Raw genomic sequence first — 23811 nt, forward strand, 5'->3', positions numbered from 1 at the left:
TGTGTGTGTGAGTGTGTGTTTGTGTTTGTGTGTGTGTGAATGTGTGTGTTGCGTGTGTGTGTGTATTGTGTGTTGTGTGTGTGTTTACGTATGGATGTGTAATTGTTCATTAATAAAATAGTACCTGTTGTTTAAGAGAAACTTGACACTGATACGTATGGCAAATAAGTTGTACGTTTGCACGGATAAGCGCAAGAAATTGAATTCAGAAAGCCCATATATCTTTCATTTTACAAATATAGTGGCTCGACTATTGAGAACAACTATTGGAATTGGAATACAATTTATGACTCGTGTGCCAAAACATAGTTGATAGCGTCATCAGCTGTAAAGATCTTCTCGGCCTCAGCATCGGGAATCTTCATCGCGAACTCCTCCTCGAAAGCAATGACAACTTCCACAACGTCGAGGCTATCTAGACCAAGATCGTTAATGAAGTGCGCTCCAGTAGACACCTGTTGATATTGGTGCATATCGGTTCAGTACCTAGTCCATACAAAAACATACTGAGAGCTCAAAAGTACACAATCGATATACGTATGAAATTGATTCCCACAGGCTTCTGCCACCCTCAGAATGCATACAGAATAGAGCCTCGACTAACGTTGAGAACAAAATGCTGCCATATACATTCAATGTTCTACGAGGTGTAAACAACCACATCCCATGTATGAGCCCACGGGGCATCGAACAGAAACAATCAGTATACAGTAATCGTAATCATACCTTGGAAGCGTCTACTTTGTCGAAGTTTTGCAGCACATGGAACACCCTCTTTTCCGCGTCCTCGCGAGTTAAGCCGGCGGCAGCATACCCTCGAGTAGATACTAGGCCAGTCTTCTGAGTAGCAAACACAGCCCCAGTGCGGGTCATGTACGCAGCAGCCATGCTGCGAGCGGCGGGACGGAAAGCGGCTACGATGAAAGACATGATGAGCTGCATTCGAAAGAAATATGAAGACCACGAAATGAGAAGAAAGGCCAGCTATCTTGAATATACCATCAAGTTAATGACTTTTCATAGGGTCTGTGAGCGATCCTGCTATTCGAGTTTGCTTTCAGATCCGTTCAGTAGTGAACAAGAAATTGAGTCGGTCTAGCCTACGAAATCTTTGACCTTCTATCATAACAGCACACACGCACTGTGTATACAATAAAGGTGGCATAGCGCCTTGCCATGGAATAAAAAGGTTGCTGTCAATGTGCACATATTCGCAGGCACTTCCGGACTATGAGAAGTCATATATTACATATGTCATTATGTAGTGTACATACATAATAGAAGATTCCGGACATGAACTTATGAATATACTGTTCTTACCTATAGTTAAATCTGACGAGTATGTGAAGGCAGTAGAATGATATCTTTGGATGGCATTAGATGCGCGTGGTATTCATATAATATTTACTTTTTAGTCTGGACGCGAGACGCGAGGGGTGGCCAACGAGTCGTAAACTTTACATTTGGCCAGGTATTTGGCCAAGGCCACATTGTGTCCTGAAAGAAAATATCCAGGACAGGGCCATATTATGTTCTAATTTAAATGATCTAGGACAGGGCCACAATATGCCCTGATCAAATGACCTACAACTTTACTCTCTAACTCTCTCTCTATTATAGTATTTAGTTAGTAGTTGTAGTAGAGAGAGAGAGAGAGAGCGAGCGAGAGAGAGAGTAGACTAAAATTAAAATAAATATGTACCAAGGCTAATCTGGCTACACAGTAGGCCTCTAAATATTTTTAGTAGACCCGAGTGTCTATCCTACCGCCCCTCCCGCCCTATTGGGCGCTATATTTAGCTATTGGGCGAAATCGAATATTGATGTTTATCCATACAATTTGTTTTGGAAAAAACGTGACGTATTTTAAGCCAATTAAACCAAAGTAAATTAGTCAACTCCAATCAATCACCAAGAATTTTAAAATTTGTGTTTTTTTTGAATTTATTGAAACAATAACTTATTTTATTATTATAATTGTGCATGCATGCACACATTTATGCATGATGTGTAAGTGTAGATCAATCCTCATCGCGGGTATGTGATTCCCGGAGGTGTGCCATGAAGCAGACCTTGTGTACACCCAAATCACACGTACTACATTCATCTCCAGTACAACATTTCTTCGTCAAACAACCCCTGTGCTTGCCGTACTTATTCTTTCTCCTTTCTCGTTTCATTTCTTTGATGGGAGTTGCATGTGCGCCTACCCCATAAGTAGTTACTTCTGGACGGATTGAAATTGCGGCTGTAACTAAACGTGTTAATTCTTTTGATAGCATCATATACTAGTTTCGTTGATCCACCTGTTTCTCCGTTGGTGTGCGAGTCCCTTTGACAAGAAGAAAAGCATCAACAATGCAATGCACAAAGCCAGCAAAGAAGTACCAACGCGTTTGTGCCAGGCAACAATACACATAGCCAGCAAAGAAGTACCACCGCGTTTGTGCCAGGTTCTAACTCAAGATTGAGTGTATCTCGCCTGTGTCTATTATGTCTATCGACGATATCGTTGTATGTAAAATACTGTTCTACTAACTGGGGCTGTTTGGCAACGTACTTCTTTAGCTGCAACCGTGTTGCCGTCATTTCTCACTCACTTACGAGAGATGGTAGTACCCGGCTTAGTAGTACCGTGAGTGCTGATGAAATACTTTATATTTCTATCAGACAAAACCAATGCAATATATAGGTTACTAATTGAATCTGTGGTCAAAATGGGTTTTCTGGCGGTTATTGTGTGATCCTTGTGATCATTGATAGCGTTTACAAACCCTTTCACGGGAGACCAGCGGTGGTCTTGATTGTTTGGTCTTAGTGTGTCAGTCGTAGTCTCCGCAAATTGGAGATGTTGGTAAATAGCATCGAATCGGCAACGCTTCATGAAGCGGCCAAAATTATATGGGGAATGTATCTCGCGTGCATTAAACTGTTTCCGCCAACAGTCCGCCCGGGAGCCGTAATCGATGAAACAGAACTGTACACACACACCGAACCATTTGAGGAGCTCTCCTGGTATTAAAAGATGTGCGTACCGCCTGTCTTTGCTCGTGGTGATTGTTGCGTTTGTCATTGCGCACATTTACTCTAAATGACCAGGAAGAAACATGGCGTAAAAGTATGAGAGCGCATCACGCGCTATTCCATCCCTAGGCCAGTACAAGATGCAGTCTATCAAGGCGATATTAACGCCTTAGAGTAATTAAATGCGTAGGTTAAGTCTAAATATTGTGAAATTCGAAGTAAATAAACGAAATGAGTCTTTTGGTAAAGTTTAGTTTGCCTCGTGAAAATAGCAATACTCTGAGGGATTGTGAGGCTGAGACATTGCCTATATAAAATCCTCTCAGTACTGTTTTCGCCGAAGGGGCTTTATTTAGTGTTTCGTTGTCGCTCTATTAGAAACTATGGTATGTTTCGTAAAGCCGGGCCTCCACATTAGACTCTATGTTATAAACTAACTCTTAAGCAGTACGTAAATTATAAACGTACTCTTAATAGTACGAGAAACTTAAGTTTTCTAAATGGGTTTTAATGGTTTTATTAATTAATACCTTTTTCATTTTACATATCAGATATTTGAACGAGACCATTAAAAGGCCCCAGTAAAATAACAAACAAAAGAGTTGGTCTAGTTCTATTAATAGAACTATATTTACTTTCCAACTTTATTTATATCTGAATACTTCGGTAGCGAGATGGCTCAACCGAATATAGGTTTCTAGGGACTATTGATGTTACCTAGTTGATCCTCCGATCAGCCAACCAGATGTGCCGGTCTGATGAAGGCTAAGTCGGTAATTCTTGATAAGTGGCAAGTTATTGGTTAGGACAATAACTAAGGACATCAAGATAAAAAAAAATTCTTCTACAGATAGGATTTTATGAGTCTCTTAGATTCACCCCAATGAAACATACCATAGTTTTTAATAGAGCGACAACGAAACACTAAATAAAATCCCTTCGGCGGAAACAGTACTGAGAGGATTATATATAGGCAATGTCTCAGGCTCACAATCCCTCAGAGTATTGCTGTTTTCACGAGGCATACCTAACTTTACTAAAAGTCTCATTTCGTTTATTTACTTTGATATTTTCACGATACTTAGAATTTACCTACGCGTTTATTTACTCTAAGGCGTTAATATCGCCTTATTAGACCGAATCTTACACATTTTAAAGTTAGCAAAGGTATTAATTACTTAGACTACTTAAGCGTAAAGGTAGATTAACTACCACAATTTTTTTCTTGTCTAAGCTAGTCCTTAAGAAACAAGCTAGTAGTCATAAGTTAATATTATGACCAAGAAAGACAATACTCGTTCTAAGAAGCGTAGAGCTGAAAAGAAGATGGAGAGAGAAGCCGCTAGCGCTGCCGCAGAAGCAACCGCCGCCGCTGCCGATGCGTTTAACCGCACTGTAGTCGAAGCGCTTGCCTCCGACAAAAATAGTCAACAGGACAATGCTTCAGATAAGGATCTAGCCACTCCGATTAAAGAGACTACTCCCACTGACAGAGCCTGAAGGCCAACTATTGCCTCAACTTCAAGCTTGCATTTACGAAGCCAAGAAGTGAAACAAGGGACACGTCTCAAGACGACCCAACCAATTCTTCTGACGAAACTCAGAAAGAAAAGTTCCCAATTATAAGGGAGTCCCCAATTATAGGGGACTTACATGCTGTACAACAGCTTGTGGTACAGCATCGCCGTATTAGTCAGATGCACCCGCACGTACTTGGTCTGAGCTATATCGTGTGCGTGGTCCATTGTTTTGTACTAAATTTGGTGTCTAGCTAAAGCTGCACGAGTAGGACCGCAAACCAGCATTAGTGCTCCTATAGGTGCATCATCACCATCTAATTCAGGAGGAGGAGCCAACGCTATGAGCTGTGGTGACTGTTCTTTCTCTTTACTATATACATATCCATCACTATCTGTGAACCCATAACCACTCAACGTGGTCTTCCGCACCTTCACCCTGCCTCTTGCCGACGCAGAGCTCTTTGCACTCACAACAGATGCTTCGCTCCAGATGTCCTTCCATCGCGATCCAAATCAATTCATAGCATATCTGCTATCCATATGGTGCCACCATATATACACGGTGGATCCCACCACTCGCTTGGCGGCTGCAGAATCGTTTTTAGGTACTTTATGCATGTTTAGACCAAGAACAAAGGCTCGCTAACCTACTATACAGTGCTCAAATATGCATCTACGAATACCTATGTATATCTCTTGATATATTAGAGGTATTGACAAGTGGTGGGTGAGTTTGGCGCGCTAATAAACTGTTTCTTTAAATTGATTGGCTATTCAAATGACCGTGTACGTAGAACGAAATACGGCCCATCTGAGTTGCCGTTACACGCCCGTTCGGGCGAAGTTCGCCCGATTGGGCGTGTGGGTAGGATAGACACCAGGGCCCAGTATCAAAGTTATTTTGTTTTTGTTTTGTTTTGTTATTTGTTTTTTGTTTTTTAAATAATGAAATCTCATATATAGCCGCCTAAGAAAAGAACAATCTGTTCAAGAACATGGAGAGAATCAGTTCACATATAAACCTCAAGACCGGCAGGGATTTCACTATGGAGGTTAACCCAGATGTATATTTAAAAAATGCATACCATTAATCATTAAATAAATCAAATTGTTCGTATTGACGAGTAATAAACACATACTTAATCTCATCTCAATCGGACTATTGGTTCAAAAGTTACAGAGATTTTAGAGTTGGGTCAAACTTGCCAAACATGAGCACTATATAGGTCCGTTCACATCTATCAGACGTCCTTGGAATCAAAGTATGTTACTCCTATACTCTTTGGGATGATATATGTCTAAGGCGATTACACCTTAAAGCATTGGAAGTCCGAGATATTTATCTGTTGAAACAATAGGTATAGGTCCAAGGTCGGAGTCCGGGGGACGGTCGGTGTAGTATCCAGGGATGTATCCACACTTGCTTCGATTTAACTTTATGTCAAGTATATACGCCCACCTATAGCTTTAGAGTAGAGGTGAACGGAAGAGGATGAGATACAATTAGTATATAGTATTATGAGATATAATTGGTATATAGTATTGTAGATGGGAAAGTATGAGCGCCAGAGACGACCAGCAATTATCTATTATTAGATTAAAAGTATGTTGTTGGAGGGGTCAATAGGACTGGTGAAGCGGAGGAGGGTAGGGTGAATGCATGGTGAGTGAGAAAGGAAAATTGTTTGTGTGTGGGTGCATGGGGCAAAGGAGGCCGATGAGAGCTTCTTCTGGACACGATTGTGGGCTGGTATATGTGTTATAAATAATTGGTTTGGTGTAAGGGTGGAGCAATATACCAGCATTAAAGCCGAAAGGCGACGCAGTGTGCATGTCCGATTTTATCTTCTGGATCAGCGATTCTAGAAGCGGGCCAAAGGTGATTACACCTTAGTGCATTGGAAGTCCGAGATATTTATCTGTTGAAACAATAGGTATAGGTCCAAGGTCGGAGTCCGGGGGACGGTCGGTGTAGCATCCAGGGATGTATCCACACTTGCTTCGATTTAACTTCATGTTAAATGTATACGCCCACCTATAGCAAGCATTCAGTATTAGATGGAGAATCGAAGAGTCTACATGGTATAGACATATGTCGTCGGCTAGAAGGAGTGATGCATTTCTGCAGATGGATTCTAGATCCCGGGCGAGGGTGTCAATGTACACATTGAAAAGGAGGGGCGTCAGGATAGAGCCCTGGGGCAGTCCCTGAGGTGGACATGTGTCGTTGGCTAAAAAGAGTGATGCATTTCTGCAGATGGATTCTAGATCCCGGGCTAGGGTGTCAACGTACACATTGAAAAGGAGGTGCATCAGGATGGAGCCCTGGGGCAGTCCCTGTGGCGGATAAATGCCGTGCATAGGGTGTTTTGGTAGAGTACTTTTGCACTATGATTTTCATATAGGGATCTGCATATTGTAATGACTGGCGGGGGCAGGCTTCTGGCTTGTAGAAGTCGCGTAAGCTTAACGTAATTAACACGGTCGTAAGTTGCTTAAGATCTAGAAAAGTAAGCTGGTTACGACGTTGAGTGCCTTGATTCCGAATGCGGCGGGCTATACGCTCATGAAGGGTGAGAGTGTGTCCAACTGCTGAGTATTTATGTTTGTAGCCTGTCTGGGATCGATTAAAGCAAAAGCAACGGTGGCTATGGAAGGTGGGGAGGATACAGAGTGCAAAAACTTGGCGGAAAATCTGTCGTAGCGAGATGGGACGAAATTTCACTGACTTTGGCTACTAATTTTTTGGAATAGGGGCTACTAGGATATATTTTTACGTGTTGGGATATTCTTCAGTGTGTACTATTTGTTTGAACAAGGTACAGTGCTGTTGGACAAATGGCGAGTCGGGGTTCGGTTTTCCGCGAAGGCTATGATCTTTGTGGTATACGGGGTGGGTCTCTAGGCATACTTCAAGGAAGTTAATATGGATACCGTCGGGGCCTCTGCTCCTTTGCGAGCTAAATAATTGGTAATGACGTGTACCAAACATTCCGGATTTATGTGTCGGAGGATGTCTAGTGTGATGGAGGAGTCAACCGTAGGGGGTGGTGGAGGGTTGCCGTCTGCGGTAGATTTCGAGGGAGCAAACAAGTTACGGAGATGGTTGGAGGTTGAGAGCGGCGTATCTAAGTCTGGACGTACATCCCCAGCTTGGCCCTGAGTTAGAATATTAGCTTGGGAAGAGGTCTTCTTAAAACGGCTTTAGATGGATAGGATTATCCCTGCTGTGGCACGGTGAGAGGATATGGATGGCAGTGTGTTGAGACAGGTGAGGCTGTTGGGGTATAGGAATGTAGAATCTCTACTTGTGAGCTCTACAGTCTGTCTGTCTACTATTTTGTGGAAGTTTACGGATGGCTTATTGGTAGAGAGCAGGGAGGGCCAAACCTTAGCTTGTTGGCGGACCAGTTGTAAGACATGTTTTCTGTCTGTTATAGAGCGAGAAGAATTGCTTTATAGTGCTTGCGCAATGCTTTCGGCCGTTGGAGATTTGGGAGTAATGGTTGTACTGCTCAGGGTTGACTCTGTGGGGCTTGGAGTGGTTGGCTCTGTCGCCATTTCTACGTCGGAGGATTCTTGTGGGCCAGAATTAATCTCATTGGAGGGGGTTGTTATATAAACGTTCTCGATATTGGAAAGGGTTGTTGAGGGGAGTATGGGTTAGTTGGGTCGACTCCTGGTGTGGGGGCGAGATGTTATCCCATTTTTCTGTTGGTTAAGAGCTGAAACCTCATTTTAGAGAGTAGGGATTTGTTGCTCCGTAGGGGGAGGGACGAGGCACTGCGCTGGAGTCGAAGGAGTTGGAGTACTGAGTTGGCGTCGATTTTCTGGGGTCGGCTGTTACGAGTCGCCGAATGAAGCATTTATTGAGGTTGTTCTTATCAATGGTTCCTTGCAAAGTATATACTATTGAGAACTATAGGGGGATCCCCACGGTCGGCCGCTGTAGTCATCATTCGGAGAAGTCTATCGAAGGCTAGTTGTCTGCTACGCATCAGTGTGAGACGTTTAGGGTTAGCGTTATTGTCGGAGGGTTTGGACGGCCACTTGAGATACCAGCCAAGCATCGGATTCACGAACGAATACTTCAATGGTTGGGTTGCCGGCACCGAGGAGGTGGATGTTGATGATCGGTACATTGTGGAGTTCGGAGATGTTCTGTAGGCTACGGTTTATTGTAGAAATGGGCTTGGCAATTGGTGATGACTTGAAATAGGGTGCTACTGTGGCGGTATTAGAGCCATTTATACGTTGGAGACAGGATTTGTGTGGGGAAGGAGGCGTAGAGTTGAAGAGACCGTTGTTTGTGTCCGGGGTGAGTTTCTTGAGATCGAACTATGTTTCGAAACGAGATGAGTCGAGACATTGGTGGAGGTGGTTGGGGAGCGGCGGGTGACGATGCATAGTTTGTTAAAAATTGCTTGAGGTCGTTGAAGATTTTTTACTATTTCTGGTATTTTTGTCACTTCAGAGGGAAACTTTGTTAGACATGAGAGGAGTTCGGGCATGGATGTAATTGTGTTTGGTGGATTGGGATCGGGCTCGGGGCCAGGGGTTGGGATCATGATTATTGAGAACAAACTAGTTATTAGAATAAAACTTGTAAGTAATCGATGTGAATTTCATGAACATCAAAAATATATGAACAAAATATATGAACAAAGAAAAATAGATGAACAACAAAATATATGAACAACAAAAATATATGGACAATTTCCTGCAATTTGAGATTCGGATTCTAAATCTGGAGATATCAATTTCGTGGAAGCAAGAAATGTCTAGCTTAGAGTGAGTTAAAATTTGGCCCTTATGAGGGTTGGGTAATAACGTCTTCTTAGATTATCTGTGGGGAATGGTTAGTCTAGCTACGATACACCTGTAGACGATCAGGCACATAAGTTTATAGCCGTAGGGAGGATGTAGGCTACGGTCCCCCGGGACCTACCACCTACACCTACCATGGTGGAAGGGGGGACACCCTCCTGCACTCCTTCGGAATATCCTCGGTATGGACGATCCCTCGGGATCTCTGATAGGGGCCATAGACACTCAGGTGGAGGACTCAGAGGGGAGCCCTCGAGTGGTAGGGGGGCGCCCTCCACCTGAATATTGAAATACCATCTACTCCCAATATTAATTCTAAATTTCCTGAGTTAGTCGCCACCCCCCCCCCCCACCCACACACATACACACACACACACTGCCCTCAGAAAGCATACACTGATAACTCTCAACCATAAGTCGTTTCAGATGTTTGCTCGTAGTTGTGATAACTCTGCGGTTTTTAATAAGTCACTTAATCACCAGAACAATAAATCAACAAAAAATTATGTGTGGGATATGTATACATAAATATAGGCAGCAAACTGTGATCTGGCTGTATATTGTTGCGCATGCAAATATTATATACCCAGACGCAGTTGAATTCAAGGTTACAATTGACCTCAAAAATATTCGTCTGATCTACTATTTACAACATGCAGGCCTACCGAGTTTTCACGTGAATGATATAATTAATATTTGGCTAAGTTGAATTGCAATGTACATTACCTCTCGCACCAAGATCTTTATAGATTGGATTAACTCTAACCGATACGTTAGGATATATTCATATAGAGATGATAGGAAATAACGATAACGGATTCCTGATATAGTAGAAATCTATAAGATAACAGTTTATTTTATCATAGAGTAGGACGACTATATGGTAGACCTTGGTAAACTAGATTTCTGTCAATTTAATACATATATACAAGACAGTGGTTCAAATGTTGCATCAAGATGTGTAATATCCTCTGACAGACAGACTGAGTTGGTTTCGTACAAACAGTGGCTGAGTGCATATAATATATATTCGCATATATCGACTGGCCAGCTATTGCGTGTTCTGAGAGCGAGTTTACAAGAAATGCGGTGACGACACAATTAATACTTGCTTCTCATACATGTTGCAAATTGAATATATTAAATAGGCCTCAAACATATCCATGGTGATACCGAGATTATGCGTATAAAGATATGTAGGTTTGTTATATGAGCTACACTTCATGTTGCTGTCCTCCAATAATTGGGTACAGACATAAGTGTACAATACGCGGTACGACATCTGCTTACTGTTCTAAGGATCGTTATGGTAGAATAGGGCAGGAATTTCACAAAGATGCCTATAACTTTCCATAGTTAGAGAAAATGTGTAGTGCCAGAGACGTAGTTGTCTTTTCTTGTTTATGAGAGGAAGAATATCGCTCTAACAGAGAGACGTAAGCGATGGAATAATACCAAGAAAATAGTCGAGTTTGAGATTGGGAACATAATCAACATGATTCCAATACGACTGTGCCTAAGGTTTTATATTGAACCTTTTATGATTTGTTTGGTCGATATACAGAAAATATCGGGACGTGAATAAGATGCTAATAACGTAGATGGCTCAAGTGCCTGGAATATCGGATTACATCGTATTCCTATGGTAGAGATCATACTTCGTCGCCCACATCTTCCCATCGATCTTTCTCGAACCACTACAACGGTTATGAGAGCCATACCATATTTTCATACATTGTGACATACATACATTGTAACTTATCCTCTTTTTTTTTTGAAATAAATAATATTATCCCTGTATGAAGCTGCTTCACCTCTCATATCTTATAAGTATAAGAAGATTTTTGGTTAGTACAACACAACAACATGATGGTGTGATCGCGGATCGGGCACAATTAAGATCGTTGCAGGTAAAATGTGTTCTCTAATTTTCCCTTTCTATTTCTCCGACAGTAGTAAAATTGTTATAACTTATATCTATCCATGTAGGATTGATATCGCGCATACCATGACACTAAACCCATCTATAGCCCAGTCTTAGCGCTACCCACACCACTTGTCATTATTACATTCATAATTAGTATACTAACGTCACATATTCTATTCCGGGTTGCGTGCCTGTATAAATATTGATAGATAGCCCTCCATCCGCCCCAACATTGATGACTCCATGTTACCAGTTTTACCTACCATACCCCTGTATCAAATGTGGCGTTGTCATAGCAGATAACAGTTTTTCGTCGCCAATAGTCATCGTCCCTTTAATAGTCAGCCCTCCATCCGCCCCAACATTGATGACGCTATGTTACCAGTTTTACCCACCATACCCCTATATCGAATGTGGCGTTGTCATAGCAGATAACAGTTTCTCGTCGCCAATAGTCATCGTCCCTGTTATATTTGACATGAGGCCAGCCATTTTTCATAGTCAAAGTTTCAGAATTTGAAAGCAGATTCGTTTGCTTGGCCCAAACTTATGTTCACAAGGTACTGCCCATGTCTGCAATTCCTGCGGTCTACGAACTAATCGATTCTAATGCTATCGCTATTTAATTTTTTCGATGCGTATATAGACACAATAATAAATATCGTTCAAAATATCTCAGACTGACTCAGCCCATACTATCACTACGAGTGTGAGCCAGCTTCATTCCACGCAATGGCACATAGGTTTTAGTTCTCACCCAATGGCTGAGGTATTCTGTATCCATCGTCGTGAACTAACGCACCGTATGTCTTCCATCGTTGTATCACTCGCCCCGAGCTTCTCGTGGCAGTTCGACAATCTTAACTTCCCTTCAATTTCCCCAGAAAATCTCTAACGAATATGAAGCCTGATGTGTAGGTATACATATTAAAATTTATCCAAATTGAAATAAATAATATTTTCCCTATTAAAAATCGCCGAACTTATTACTCACTCCAGGGCGTGCTGAAGGTAATGCTTCCAAAAACAAGTATTTCTGAGGATGAGTTTTCCGTTAATTTTCTATTTTTACACTAGCAATTTTGATTGTCTTGTGGTTGCATGTCAAGGATACCGCGACATGTGATACTGTCACATCGCACATTTCAGATTTGTAAATCAGTTAACTGGTATTAGCTGGAATTATCTGATTTCTAAGTATTCAAATCGCACTTTAGTAGGTCAATATGCTGCGACTTTTTGAAGAGTGCATAAGCACATATTGGTAGCCGATAAAGTAGTATACCATATTGCATAAATAAACCTATTTTACTTGCCATTCCTTCGTACAAGTAAGATAAGCCGCATTTTAGTCAATTGGACAGTGCTGACGAGAATGGCATCGTGTGCAATCAAGGTACGAGTAAAGTTGGCTATCATAATAAAGGATTCCAGATCTACGACAAATAATGAAATATATCATCCTGTATTTCGCTACACTAGTGAAATACTTCCTTCAACAATTGCTAAGCAATTGCTGAAGCGTAGGCTCTCCAAACTTAATACCAACACCAAAACCTCGTTATGGACGTTGACGGCCCTCAGCCTATTCCAAAGATTGATAACCGCTTAGCTTCATTGACCATCCTCCGTGAATTCGAGCAGAGAGGATACGTTGTCCCTGGGGTAGGTCCCAACCCTCTGTACGGACTCCGCTCACAAATCACTGGAGTCTCTACCGCTCACCATCTCGCCTCTGTTCAAGATTGCGTTGCTGCATCAAACACAGAGTGAAGCACAAGGGTAGCAAGAGAAGTGGCTTATTCTCTATTTATCCAAGAAGTCAGATTTCCTAAAGGACTCACTAGTTCTCCGGTACAAATACTTTCGTGGTACGAGTCGCAGAAACTAGTGGTTCAGAAGAAACTACTCGATATCTTAACTTGGGCCAATTATCTGGCCTTCATTCTCAAGAAAATCGATCTTGGTGGACTTTCTCCCGCTCATCGGGAGCAAGCTTACCGAGGAGTGATACTCGAACTGATTGAAAACCTCGGCCGTACAATTGAGCTCAAGCAGTTACGCGTGAAGAGAGGATCTACCTTTGCAGCACTAGTTGAACAGCAAGTTCGTCCTACATACAATAACACATCGACTATCACTAAGTACGTCAAGGCCACCAAGAAGAAGCAGCACGAGTTAGCCCTTACCCGAGGCAAATTCAATGTCAAGGCAGATGACTAGTCCGAACACTGCTTTATATCTCAAGGTTCGTAAAGCGCTGCCGATACGGATGGCTTACGGGGCATCGAAGGAAATCCTGCAAGCAATAAAGTACGGCGTGCGACCAATCTGGGGGCCACAAGGGCCTCCGCCACCATCGAAGAAGGGACGATGGATCAACAATTCCGACGTGACAGAGGTGATGAGTCAAGTGGAGCTTGACAGACTTCACAAGGCAGGGGTTATCCGACCATGCCTGGACTCGGAGGAATACCTTGTTTATACGGCCTTCATTATACTCAAGGCGGACGGTTTACGAGCGATGTTGATCCTAAGCCCGACCGAGATAAACAACCGCGCCAAGAGATGACTTTCAGAGCGGAAGGATTGGAGAAGCTAGCGCAGACTGCTCGTCCGGGCGATGCAGCTATGTCCGCCGACATAAAGGACGGCTTCTATTCAATAGCTGTAGCCGATCCCAAGCTTTGGCAATTCAGAGACCACCTGGGACGCCTGTGGTGTTTCATGGCCCTTCCCATGGGGCAACCTTCTCACCGGCGTGGTTTCATCTACTGATGGATGTCTTCAGGAGAATTACCAGAAGCAAGGGCATTCGGATCATCCTGTATGTAGACGACTTCTTGCTTCGAGGACCCCCGAAATGGATCATGAAGCACAAGTGACTCATCGACCAGCTTTTAGCCGAACTGGGATTGGAGTTGGCGCCCGGGAAAGGGTACTGGGATCATCCAGTCACTCGTCTACAACACTTGGGAGTCATTATCGATCTGGTCATGAACACGATCGAGATGACTCCTGCATTCAATGCCAAACTATTGAACCTGGGTTCCACGATAGCCTCATCGGGTCTGCGCAATCATCGCCGAATAAAAACACACTTGTGGCAGTCGTATAGCGGATGCCTGCAGTGGGGCGGATTCTCCGTCTTGGCGCTACGCCCGTTTATCGCAGACCTACAGCAGACGACCCCATGGACACGGAGCTCCAAAGTTCGCCTGTCAGGAGCTACGTTCAAGAAGATAGAGCGTATGGCCACGCTCATATCAATATTCCAGACCAGGAGCATCTGGCTTCCCAGCCACCAGGCAACGATCACGTCGGACTCATCAAAGATTGGCTACGGAGCCACACTGTACTGGCATTAAACAACGCTGACATTTGCCGGGACTTGGTGCCTCACAGAGCAACGGTGGCCGATTGCAGTCCTCGAGCTCAAAGCACTCGTGTTAGCCTACGAATACTTTCACAGAAAGCATCAAATCGGCAGAGCTCCCACTCTGTGGCTAACGGACAGCAGCACTTCGCTACACGCCCTGCGCAAACGTCGAAGCCAATCGCAACTGATGAACGCCCAGCTACGGCGACTCGTTTGGTTCTGCCACCAGCAGAACATCCTTTGACCAGTAGCCCTGGGCTACATGCCCGGCAAGCTCAACCTCGCGGCCGACGACTTATCACGCTTGGGACGGCTCCTGATCTACCACTGGACGATCCGATTGGAGACCATTCTGCGCCTGTTCCAGAAATGGAATATCCATCTGGATCCCTCAGCACGTCCCTGTCCCGACAGCTATTACTTAGGGAAGAGCCACCAGGGACAAATCCACCTGGCCAATCCCTACCACAATCGTTGGGATCAATCCCTCGAACTAGTGGCACCCCCGGAGACCATGCTGGGACCGCTCCTGGAGCAACTCGACCAACGGCTACAACGAGCCGTGATAGTGGTACCGGTATGGACGAAGGCCCTCTGGTGGCCACACATCGTCCGACATCAGAAGAGGTTCGAGGTACTAGAGGCTGGAGCAGTCCACTACCCAGAGGCGGTCGCCAAGGAACTAGGACTCAACCCCCCCCCCCCTACTCAGCTCTACGCGGCCGGTCTAAACGAGCCCACAGGCAGCAGCGCAATGCCTCCGTTGAAGCCTCTCTTGTAGAACAACAATTACGCAATGGGGGATTAACTCCTGGGACTCAAACCAACTGCTAGATTGCGTTGGCAATATGGTCTGACTTCGCGGCCCAGCATGACATCACGATGTCTGTCCCCACCACTGATCAACTGCAATCCTTTCTGATTCACTGTTTTTATGAGGGGGTATCTCCAGATCAGGTGCGCAAGATCAGAGCGGCTGGTACCAGTGCGTGTCTCTCATTTGGCCTCACTCCCATCTCTGATAGCGCTTGGCGACATGCCATTCAGGGTTACGTCAGTTTGTGGAATAATCGTCATCCTGCTGTTACCTGATCAGCCTAAGATCATCGCTCCTTGGATCAGTGCTCTCCCTGATGCCACAGGCCTTGATGCTCAATGGCGTGCTCTCCTGGTCGCATTTTGGCTCCTAGGGGCACGTCGCTACACCAACAAGACGTTCGGGCTCGAATCCTTCGAGTTCGAACCTTCCAGTCACGCTCATTATCAACCTCGGCAAGAAGAAGCGTGAGGACCGTTCCTCCAAATCGAAGGTCATCTCCAGACCAATCCATCCCCGGACCTTTCCCTTCCTTCAGCACCACCTCATTGACGCCGTTGAAACGCGTGACGGCTGTCCTCCTAGTCCAGCCATGGTGCTCAATAACCTGTCTAACGACGAAAGTATTAAGGTCGCACGCTCGTACTTCGTCAGAGCGGGCCTAGCCCTTGAAGCCGCACAACGCTATGTACACTGGCACGCCTTCCGCCGTGGCTTTGCTCAGAGTGTATGCAGCTTGCGCGTGCCAGATGACTTGATTGCCGGCATTATGAGTGTCGACATCGCGTCACTAAAGAGCTATCGATCAGTGATCACGTCTACCGCCGCCGATCGTCGCTTTAACAGTTGCTTGTTAGGAGAGCCGTAAAACGGTTGCGGACTTTCAGTGTTGATAGGAACAAATATTATTCGAGAAGGAGTGTTCCTTCCAATAGTATTATGGAACTGGGAGGAGTTAGATCGGCAGCATAAAGTAATGCGCTGTTACGTCACAACTCTTGTTGTGACGTAACGGCAATATTTATTTTTATGCTGTAGATCTATACTCCTCCAAGTCCTTTTATACATACAACTCTAAAGTTGTATCGTATAAAAGGACGAAGACAGTGGTCACTGTCATCATCCTGTACTACTCGACACTACCCACCCACAGCCACCCAGTTCATCCTGCATTTCTATATTAGTACCGTTTTACTCAAGGATGTGGTTTTATATACTCGTCCCCCCCTTGGACTACAGCCGCTACATCCAGTACCGGCCCGACACCCATGAGCGGTCTTCCTATATGTTAATAGGGTTTCTTATGTAGCCCCCCAACCTTCAATACGTCGCACCGATTGAAGACTGTATATGATATTAAATCCATTTCGCTTTTATCTCGCATGCCCACAATGATCTGTCCATTCTACCTTCCACACATCGTTGAGAAGCTTCTACGATTAGCAGTAGTCATTCATACGAGAATTTGGTAACTTTTAAGCTTGGAGAGCCAAATAAAACTATGAAAAGATAAATCCTTATTTAGTGGATTACATCTCTGATTGAACAAGTTTTGCTCGTATTATATACAAATGAAAGATCGAGGCGAGGAATCACTAGACCGTCTGGTCTTCCAAAATATCAATACCATACTGGTGACATAATATCTGCTCTCCATGAGATGGCTATCCGATGAAGAAAAAAATACATCGATAAATCATGTACTTGAATAGTGTTTTCAACGAGATGGTTCAACTAAATTCATTTCACTCAGCTTTTGGCTTTTTAAAAAAAGTCCCTCTCACCCGCTAGTTTGATAATCTATACGCTTAAAGGTAGCCTTTAGCTAAGGTGAAAACGACATTCGTGTAGAATTTGATACTAGATCGTCAGAAGAGGCATTTCAAATTCCAAAACCACAGGACTATCGAATACTGAGCTTTAGGTCCAGGTCCAAAATTCCTGACGATAGAGTCAACAAAAATAAAATAGTGACAGAACCCGTCGATGATGCTGGACCCTGCGTATGAGAGAACAACTCAAGTAGAATCTGTGTCTAGTCAAAAAACACAGGACATAAAAAAAAGAATCAACGCGAATCCCGCGACCATAAGACTTTTACCTAGCAAAGAGTTTTACACTTGAAAGGTGCATATTGTCTCTATTGGTAGTATCTTATCAGTCACTCTCAAACTCTACATTGACTTTTAAAAAGAAAAATGCAGGCAGAGCGGTTATCGAGCACGGCTTCAAACATATCAAGCTATATCATGTTGGAATATGTAGATATTGGAGAATACACGGAAAAGACGCTCAAGGCAGAATGCAGTGAAAAAAGGTACCAAATTGTGCATACCTGGTTTGTGTGCCGGGAGTGTCGTACAATTGAATGGTAGACACATAGGTCTCTCATGCAGCCAAAACTATCATGATACTGATTTTGAGTGAGTACAGGTATATCTTACAGTTACATATAGGGCGGAGAGTTTCCCAGGTTTGTCTTCATCTGTTCCATCATACGAGGTGCTAAAGTATATTTATATAGACACTTAGCGCTTGTAAAGTGAGTTGGTAGTGTGACATTATGTTGTATGAACTTAAACGTGTGCGAAGCCATGGCATGAGTTATAATTCGTCACATGTCTTCACTCTCACTTAGTTTGAAATCATGGTTTTTACCTAAATTCCTAGAGCATTAATATCTACCCATTGGGTTATTGATAGCCGTCGTACTGTTTTTATTATTACAATTGGCATGAGCTATAGACCAATACATTTAATAAAAAAATTTAATTAACTCACTAAAGCATTTTTTTATCTACCCATAAGGCGGTTCACAGCCCTCATTCTGTCCATGATTGCAATTGCCTTTGTGCCTGCCTTTGTGCCGGACCCAAATATCGATCGCAGTAAACCAGGATTGTTTACCAAGCATAAAACTACGGTCCAACACCGGAGGCTCAACAAGGTTTATCTCAGCATCAACCAAGGGGAGAATCTAAACTCAGAAAGGGACACAGAAATATTAAAGATGGAAATTAATCTCGGAGCCGAAGTGCCGGGAGTACGGAAGCATTATTATAGAAAATCTCTGATGGGCATAAGGGCATCCCTAAATATCGGAGGAGTACAATCTAAACGTATAGGGCCAAAGATTACAATAGAAGCCACGATCAGTTGAAGACGTGGCGACACTGCCTTTGGATTGGATCATAGATCAAGTGAGAACCTTTTTCACCTTAAGAGGTGTTTTTTAATGGCTCAAGGATTACGAGTCCAATGCATATAAAAGCAGGGACTCGAATCAAATAAATCACAACTTTTCACTTAAAACTTTAAAAACTTTAAGATACTTTAATATCTGAGAACAATAACTTATCAGGTCCGCCGAAAATATGCCCTGTAGAGAACTCATCGGCGCCCTTCGATGCTTAGCCTATGGTACGCGACCAGATATAACATTCGCCGTGAACCAATTATTCAGGCACCTTGATAAACCACTCCTACATCACTGGAACGCTGCCAAGCTAGTACTTCAATATCTGAAAGGCACCTCTGGATATGGATATGGACCCTGAGATACCCCTACAGCCGGTAACTTTCGCTGACGCAAGCTTTACCTCTGACGCAACAGACCGTAAATCAACAAGTGGCTACATCATTTTTATGTGTGGTGCATCTATTTGGGGATCAAGAAAACAGAAACTGACAGCACAGTCCACTTGCGAAGCAGAAAATATTGCTTAGAATGATGTCACAAAAGAATTCTGCTGGCTGCGAAATTTATTGTCGGAACTTGGTATCGACATTGGACCAATTGTCATCAATCAAGACAACCAATCGGCAATAAAAATTGCTGAAGATGATAAGGTGAATCGCAGGACCAAACACATCGACCTAAGACACTATTTTATCCGGGATAAAATTCAAGACAATTCGGTGGTCTTACGTTACACGCCCACAGATGAGATGACTGCTGATGCTTTGACAAAAGCACTCGTGGGGAAATTGTTCGTTAAACACAAGAAAATACCAAAATTTATTATTACTGGCCTACCAGGTTTTGATCCATATCTTCTCAGAAACCTCAAACTTACATTTAAATCTTACATTCGTCATAAATTTGCACCTGGTAAAACACAAGACTAGCAAGACTGCAGATGTATCTGATCAAAATTCTTAGTTATACTTGATGCAGTTCTCAATATTTCTATAACATCGGAGAAGACTTAATTGGACAAGCAACCATAGCACCAGTTGACCACATTCGCACATAATGCAAACGTGTTCGGAATTAGCCCAATCAAGAATTTCGAGGTCAATGTTCAAGACTTGACAACACAAGAGGGGCTCCACCAACATGAGGATGTGGTTCACAGGGATACCACAAGGTACAGGTCAAGGACGAGGCCGCCCCGTTGGGCAGGTAAGTAACAATCCAACACAAAGAGGGAAGGCCATGTCCTCGCTGCGGTGTAGATCCTTCACCTCATGCGCTCAGCAAGTGTCCTAAGAAGGAAGATAGAAAAACAAGAAATCTTAAGATCGTGTAGAACAGTAATATCAACATGTCCGCGTGGAGCAGATAGCCATCACAAATATAAGAAAGTTACAAGAAATAAACGAGAAGCATTGAAAAGTTTGGTAGGCGGAAGCTACCATGGCAAACATTGTAGACATTACAAATGCACGCACTGATGAAGATGTTGTTAATAAATGCAGCTGATATTGCTTACACACCTTATTTTCGATTCCTAACCCACGAGGCCATAGATTGCACATATACCTACAAATCAATGGTAACACATACAATGTATTAGTAGATTCAGGAGCTCAAAACTCTTACATGGACCGAAGTGTAGAAACTGAGCTATACCTGCCTGTCAAAGCGCAACCAGGATACATCCAACTAGCACAATCCGATGCACAAGTACAACCCACAGGTTCAACATACGTAAGTGATATAAGCTATTCAGAAAGAAAAATGTCTGATTGCTTTGAGGTGCTCGACTCAACTATCGACTGGAAACTCCATCGACGACTCTATAAAAAAGCGGAACTTAGGTCTTGGAAATTTACAATCGACTTGTTTGCGGCTGCACATTATGCTATCAAAGTTTTACACCAAAGGATAAAATGCACTAATTCAAAAGTGAGCGGATAAATAAACGGATGGGTGAAGCCTCCCTAGAAATCAATTCCAGAAGTCCTCGACAAAGTCATGGCGGAAGCCACAAGCATCACCCATACTATCCGAAAGTAAAATGGTTCAAAAATTCATGACACTACTAGAGAACGACCCAATGCTGGTGGAAAAAACAACAACAACACTTTCCTGAATGAAGGCACCACAGCTTGCAGACAAACCCCGTAGGGTATCACGTTAGTCACCAATACAGGACAAAAACTAGCAGACGCAGCCAAAGAAGTTTCAGCGGTACAAACCACCGACGAGTCAGTAGAGCTAAACACGGTCACATACAATGATAGAGCTGCCATCATAGCATAATACCGTACAGTGAGACACTATACAAGTGAAGAAACTATAGCAAGCTTCAGCTGGATGAACACGTATGGTCACAATAAGAAGAGCCTACATGTATGCAGATACATCGAGGGATATGTTCCATGTCTCAAATATAGGGCTTCACCCGTTACGATCTATAGCAGCTGGGTTTCCCGGCTATGAAATTTAAGTAGATACCATAGGTCCCTTGCTATACTCGAATAGAGGCTGATGTCCACACATCATATGCCATACTCAAACCAAAAATGGACAAACCAGCGGCAACCATAGCAATACGCACTAAATCATGTGCTGCAAGTCATTCCTCGATACAATGTGATTCTAATTACACTTCCAGGATGTAATGGTTTGCTATCAAGGTGAATTGAATAAAATGACTGCGCCATATGGTAAGCAAGGAATGCAACGGGTATTCCTTTTTTGTAACCTTGAAGAGACTAGAGGCCCAGAATATTCTAACTCGGTCAGAGATGAACTACTAAGACTCATAAAAAAAATCCAACTCCTCAGAAGAATCCATTTCCAACACTAAAATACTACTAGTAATTCTCATCAAACCGATGAGATGGATCCCATGAGGACATACTACAGTGGACAGATTTAGAACGCGCCTGAACACACGAGACAGACATAGCAGATGTCAATATTTTTACACTTTATCGGCAATGTATCCGACAAGGCAGGGCATGCCGAAAAAGAAAACAACAAGAAACACGGATGAACGATAAACAAACAACTGGAAGCGCGCGAGGCGGGGACTTAACTGAGTTTCATTAGCACGAGAAGAAATATCACCTCTTACCTTATAGCATACTCTGCCCACATACCAGAGGGATAAGGACCAAAGCCTCGGTTTAAGAATCAACGTTGTGAAGCGTGTTCCCGAGCCAAGTAGATACAAACTCGAGCACAGGTCAAGACAGATTCCGATGAACGTGGTTTAGAATTAGATATATTTAGCCATCAAATAAGGTAGATAGTACGTAAGAATAGATGATGGTGGCAGGTATTTTCTATTAAACCCATAAGGAACAAGTTTTTCCCTGTATTTCGTATAAGTTTTTCCCTGTACTAAAACATCCAACCTCACGAAATCGTAGTGCCATAAGATGTCACTTTCCACCACTACACAAGCTCATAAGCGCAAAGTTGGGGGACTGTAGCATCTAGGTACCAGCTTATAAAAATGTTGATCCAAATCCCAAAAGCATAGAATTATCAAATACTGAATTTTGGGTTCGGATCCAATATTTCCGATGGAAGAATCAACAGAAGTATAGCGGTATAACTGGTAGATATTACCAGGACCCCGTGTGTGAGAAAAACACTCAAATTCAATTTGAGTCTAGTGAAGAAACGCAAAGCACAAATAACGACTCAATGCACTTCCCTCAGCTTAGGATATTTTACCTAGCTGAGATATCGCAATTGAAGAGGTCTATTGTTAGAAATGTCAAGTTTGAGAGTAGCTGATTAGATACGACCAAAAGAAAAATCATTTCAAGCTTTATAAGTTACTCAGCAGCGTTCTCTAACCTATTCCGAACTTTCATACTACCAGGTGCGCTGCACCAGACTATACGGTCTCGAATAGGATTCACTTTATAAAATCTGTTTTTAACAGTAACATTAATAGCAGAACATTTCCTACCAGAGATTCGAGAAATTTTGCTAAAGTCACTGAAGCGCAAAGTTACAAAAAAGTACTTCTTAAATCAGACGTGATCATTCTAACTCCTTTGCTCCAACGAAACTACCGTTCCACCAACCTGTCATGAACGCGTACTTTGATCTTTGTCTCTTCCCCTCTCCTAAACTGACCTCCCATGGCGGACACCTTCTTTTGCCGTAGATCTAGCTTCCAAAATTGAAGTTAGGTTTATAGTGAGCTAAGTATTGACAAAGGTACAGCGATAGTTTCTTGTCTTCATTTACTGTTGAAGTAACGGGTAGAGCAAAACAAAAACGTATAAATGGCATTTGTGTGTTTGCCAGGCTCTACTCAAGAGCTAATACGCCAAATTGGACTCGATATTGTACCATACGAATTTCCCCGAGAGTTGAGCCTGGCAGTAGCCCTCTAAACGATATGTGCTTGGTGACTACCTCTCGCACTGCAGCATATATGCAAAACCCTTCAGTCTTTAATGATATGCACCGTTTATAGGCACGGAAGTCACTATCGTCAGAACCTCACTAGACGATATCAAAAGACAACACTCGGAATTCTTAATAAGAAATACAACAAGCTAAAAATACACAATATTCTCAAACAAACTACCCACTTGTGTCAATCAAGTGATTTTCAGAGTGCATCAATCATACTGAACCAGCATTGAATTTGAAAGAGTGTCCTTGTGATTTTGAGTTGAACAAATCAGATGAGCTTGTGTAACACAAAAGATTGACCCTCACTGATCCCTGCAATGACTACATTGTTTAGGGATAATAATATTTATTTCAAAAATGGCAAGTATGTATGATACAATGTATGAACATATGGTATGGCTCTCATAGTCGCTGTAGTGGTTCAGGAAAGATTGATGGGAAGAAGTGGCCAGTAAATTCCCGTTTGAAGCTTGAGCCAAGTGAGTCGACAATGGAAGATATGTGCTAAGTCAATTCGGGCCGGTGTTGACAAAACACTGATACAATCGAATGTTCCATATATTCGCTTGCTGACCTACTAAGTAGAGTACCCACCACTGTGGTATGGATCGGGTCTGCGTCGTGTAGTGCCGCGGAATGGGTTAGTGCAGAGTACGAAATACCGAGAAGGACCAGGTTATCCGTCATAATCCGGTCGAGAAG

General features: G+C 43.1%; 4 protein-coding genes across 4 annotated transcripts; 3 read left to right on the forward strand and 1 right to left on the reverse strand.

The window, feature by feature from the left end:
* Positions 1-212: 212 nt before the first annotated feature.
* On the reverse strand, positions 213-1368 carry SARC_02502 (hypothetical protein). The gene is made up of 3 exons (XM_014303747.1): positions 1321-1368; positions 727-936; positions 213-455 (listed from the first exon to the last, which is right to left on the reverse strand). The coding sequence occupies exons 2-3, from the start codon at positions 928-930 to the stop codon at positions 285-287; spliced, it is 375 nt and encodes a 124-aa protein (XP_014159222.1). The 5' UTR covers positions 931-936; positions 1321-1368; the 3' UTR covers positions 213-284.
* Positions 1369-7545: 6177 nt separating this feature from the next.
* Positions 7546-8711, forward strand: SARC_02503 (hypothetical protein; the record flags this gene model as incomplete). The annotated part of the gene is made up of 2 exons (XM_014303748.1): positions 7546-7684; positions 8470-8711. 2 exons carry the CDS (start codon positions 7546-7548, stop codon positions 8709-8711), a joined length of 381 nt encoding a protein of 126 aa, XP_014159223.1.
* A 4150-nt stretch (positions 8712-12861) lies between these two features.
* Positions 12862-13521, forward strand: SARC_02504 (hypothetical protein; the record flags this gene model as incomplete). Its single annotated transcript, XM_014303749.1, has 2 exons — positions 12862-12963; positions 13183-13521. 2 exons carry the CDS (start codon positions 12862-12864, stop codon positions 13519-13521), a joined length of 441 nt encoding a protein of 146 aa, XP_014159224.1.
* A 231-nt stretch (positions 13522-13752) lies between these two features.
* Positions 13753-14076, forward strand: SARC_02505 (hypothetical protein; the record flags this gene model as incomplete). Its single annotated transcript, XM_014303750.1, has 1 exon — positions 13753-14076. The coding sequence occupies one exon, from the start codon at positions 13753-13755 to the stop codon at positions 14074-14076; it is 324 nt and encodes a 107-aa protein (XP_014159225.1).
* Between the last annotated feature and the right edge of the window lie 9735 nt (positions 14077-23811).

The sequence above is a fragment of the Sphaeroforma arctica genome, assembly GCF_001186125.1.
Source record: "Sphaeroforma arctica JP610 unplaced genomic scaffold supercont1.113, whole genome shotgun sequence".
In the NCBI taxonomy this organism is placed as follows: domain Eukaryota; class Ichthyosporea; order Ichthyophonida; genus Sphaeroforma; species Sphaeroforma arctica.

Excerpts from the sequence above, each read along its gene's own strand:
- SARC_02502 (XM_014303747.1), bottom strand. The coding sequence starts at position 930 with ATGTCTTTCATCGTAGCCGCTTTCCGTCCCGCCGCTCGCAGCATGGCT. Across the intron at positions 456-726 it reads ACAAAGTAGACGCTTCCAAG|GTGTCTACTGGAGCGCACTT; the intron begins GTATGATTACGA and ends CAATATCAACAG.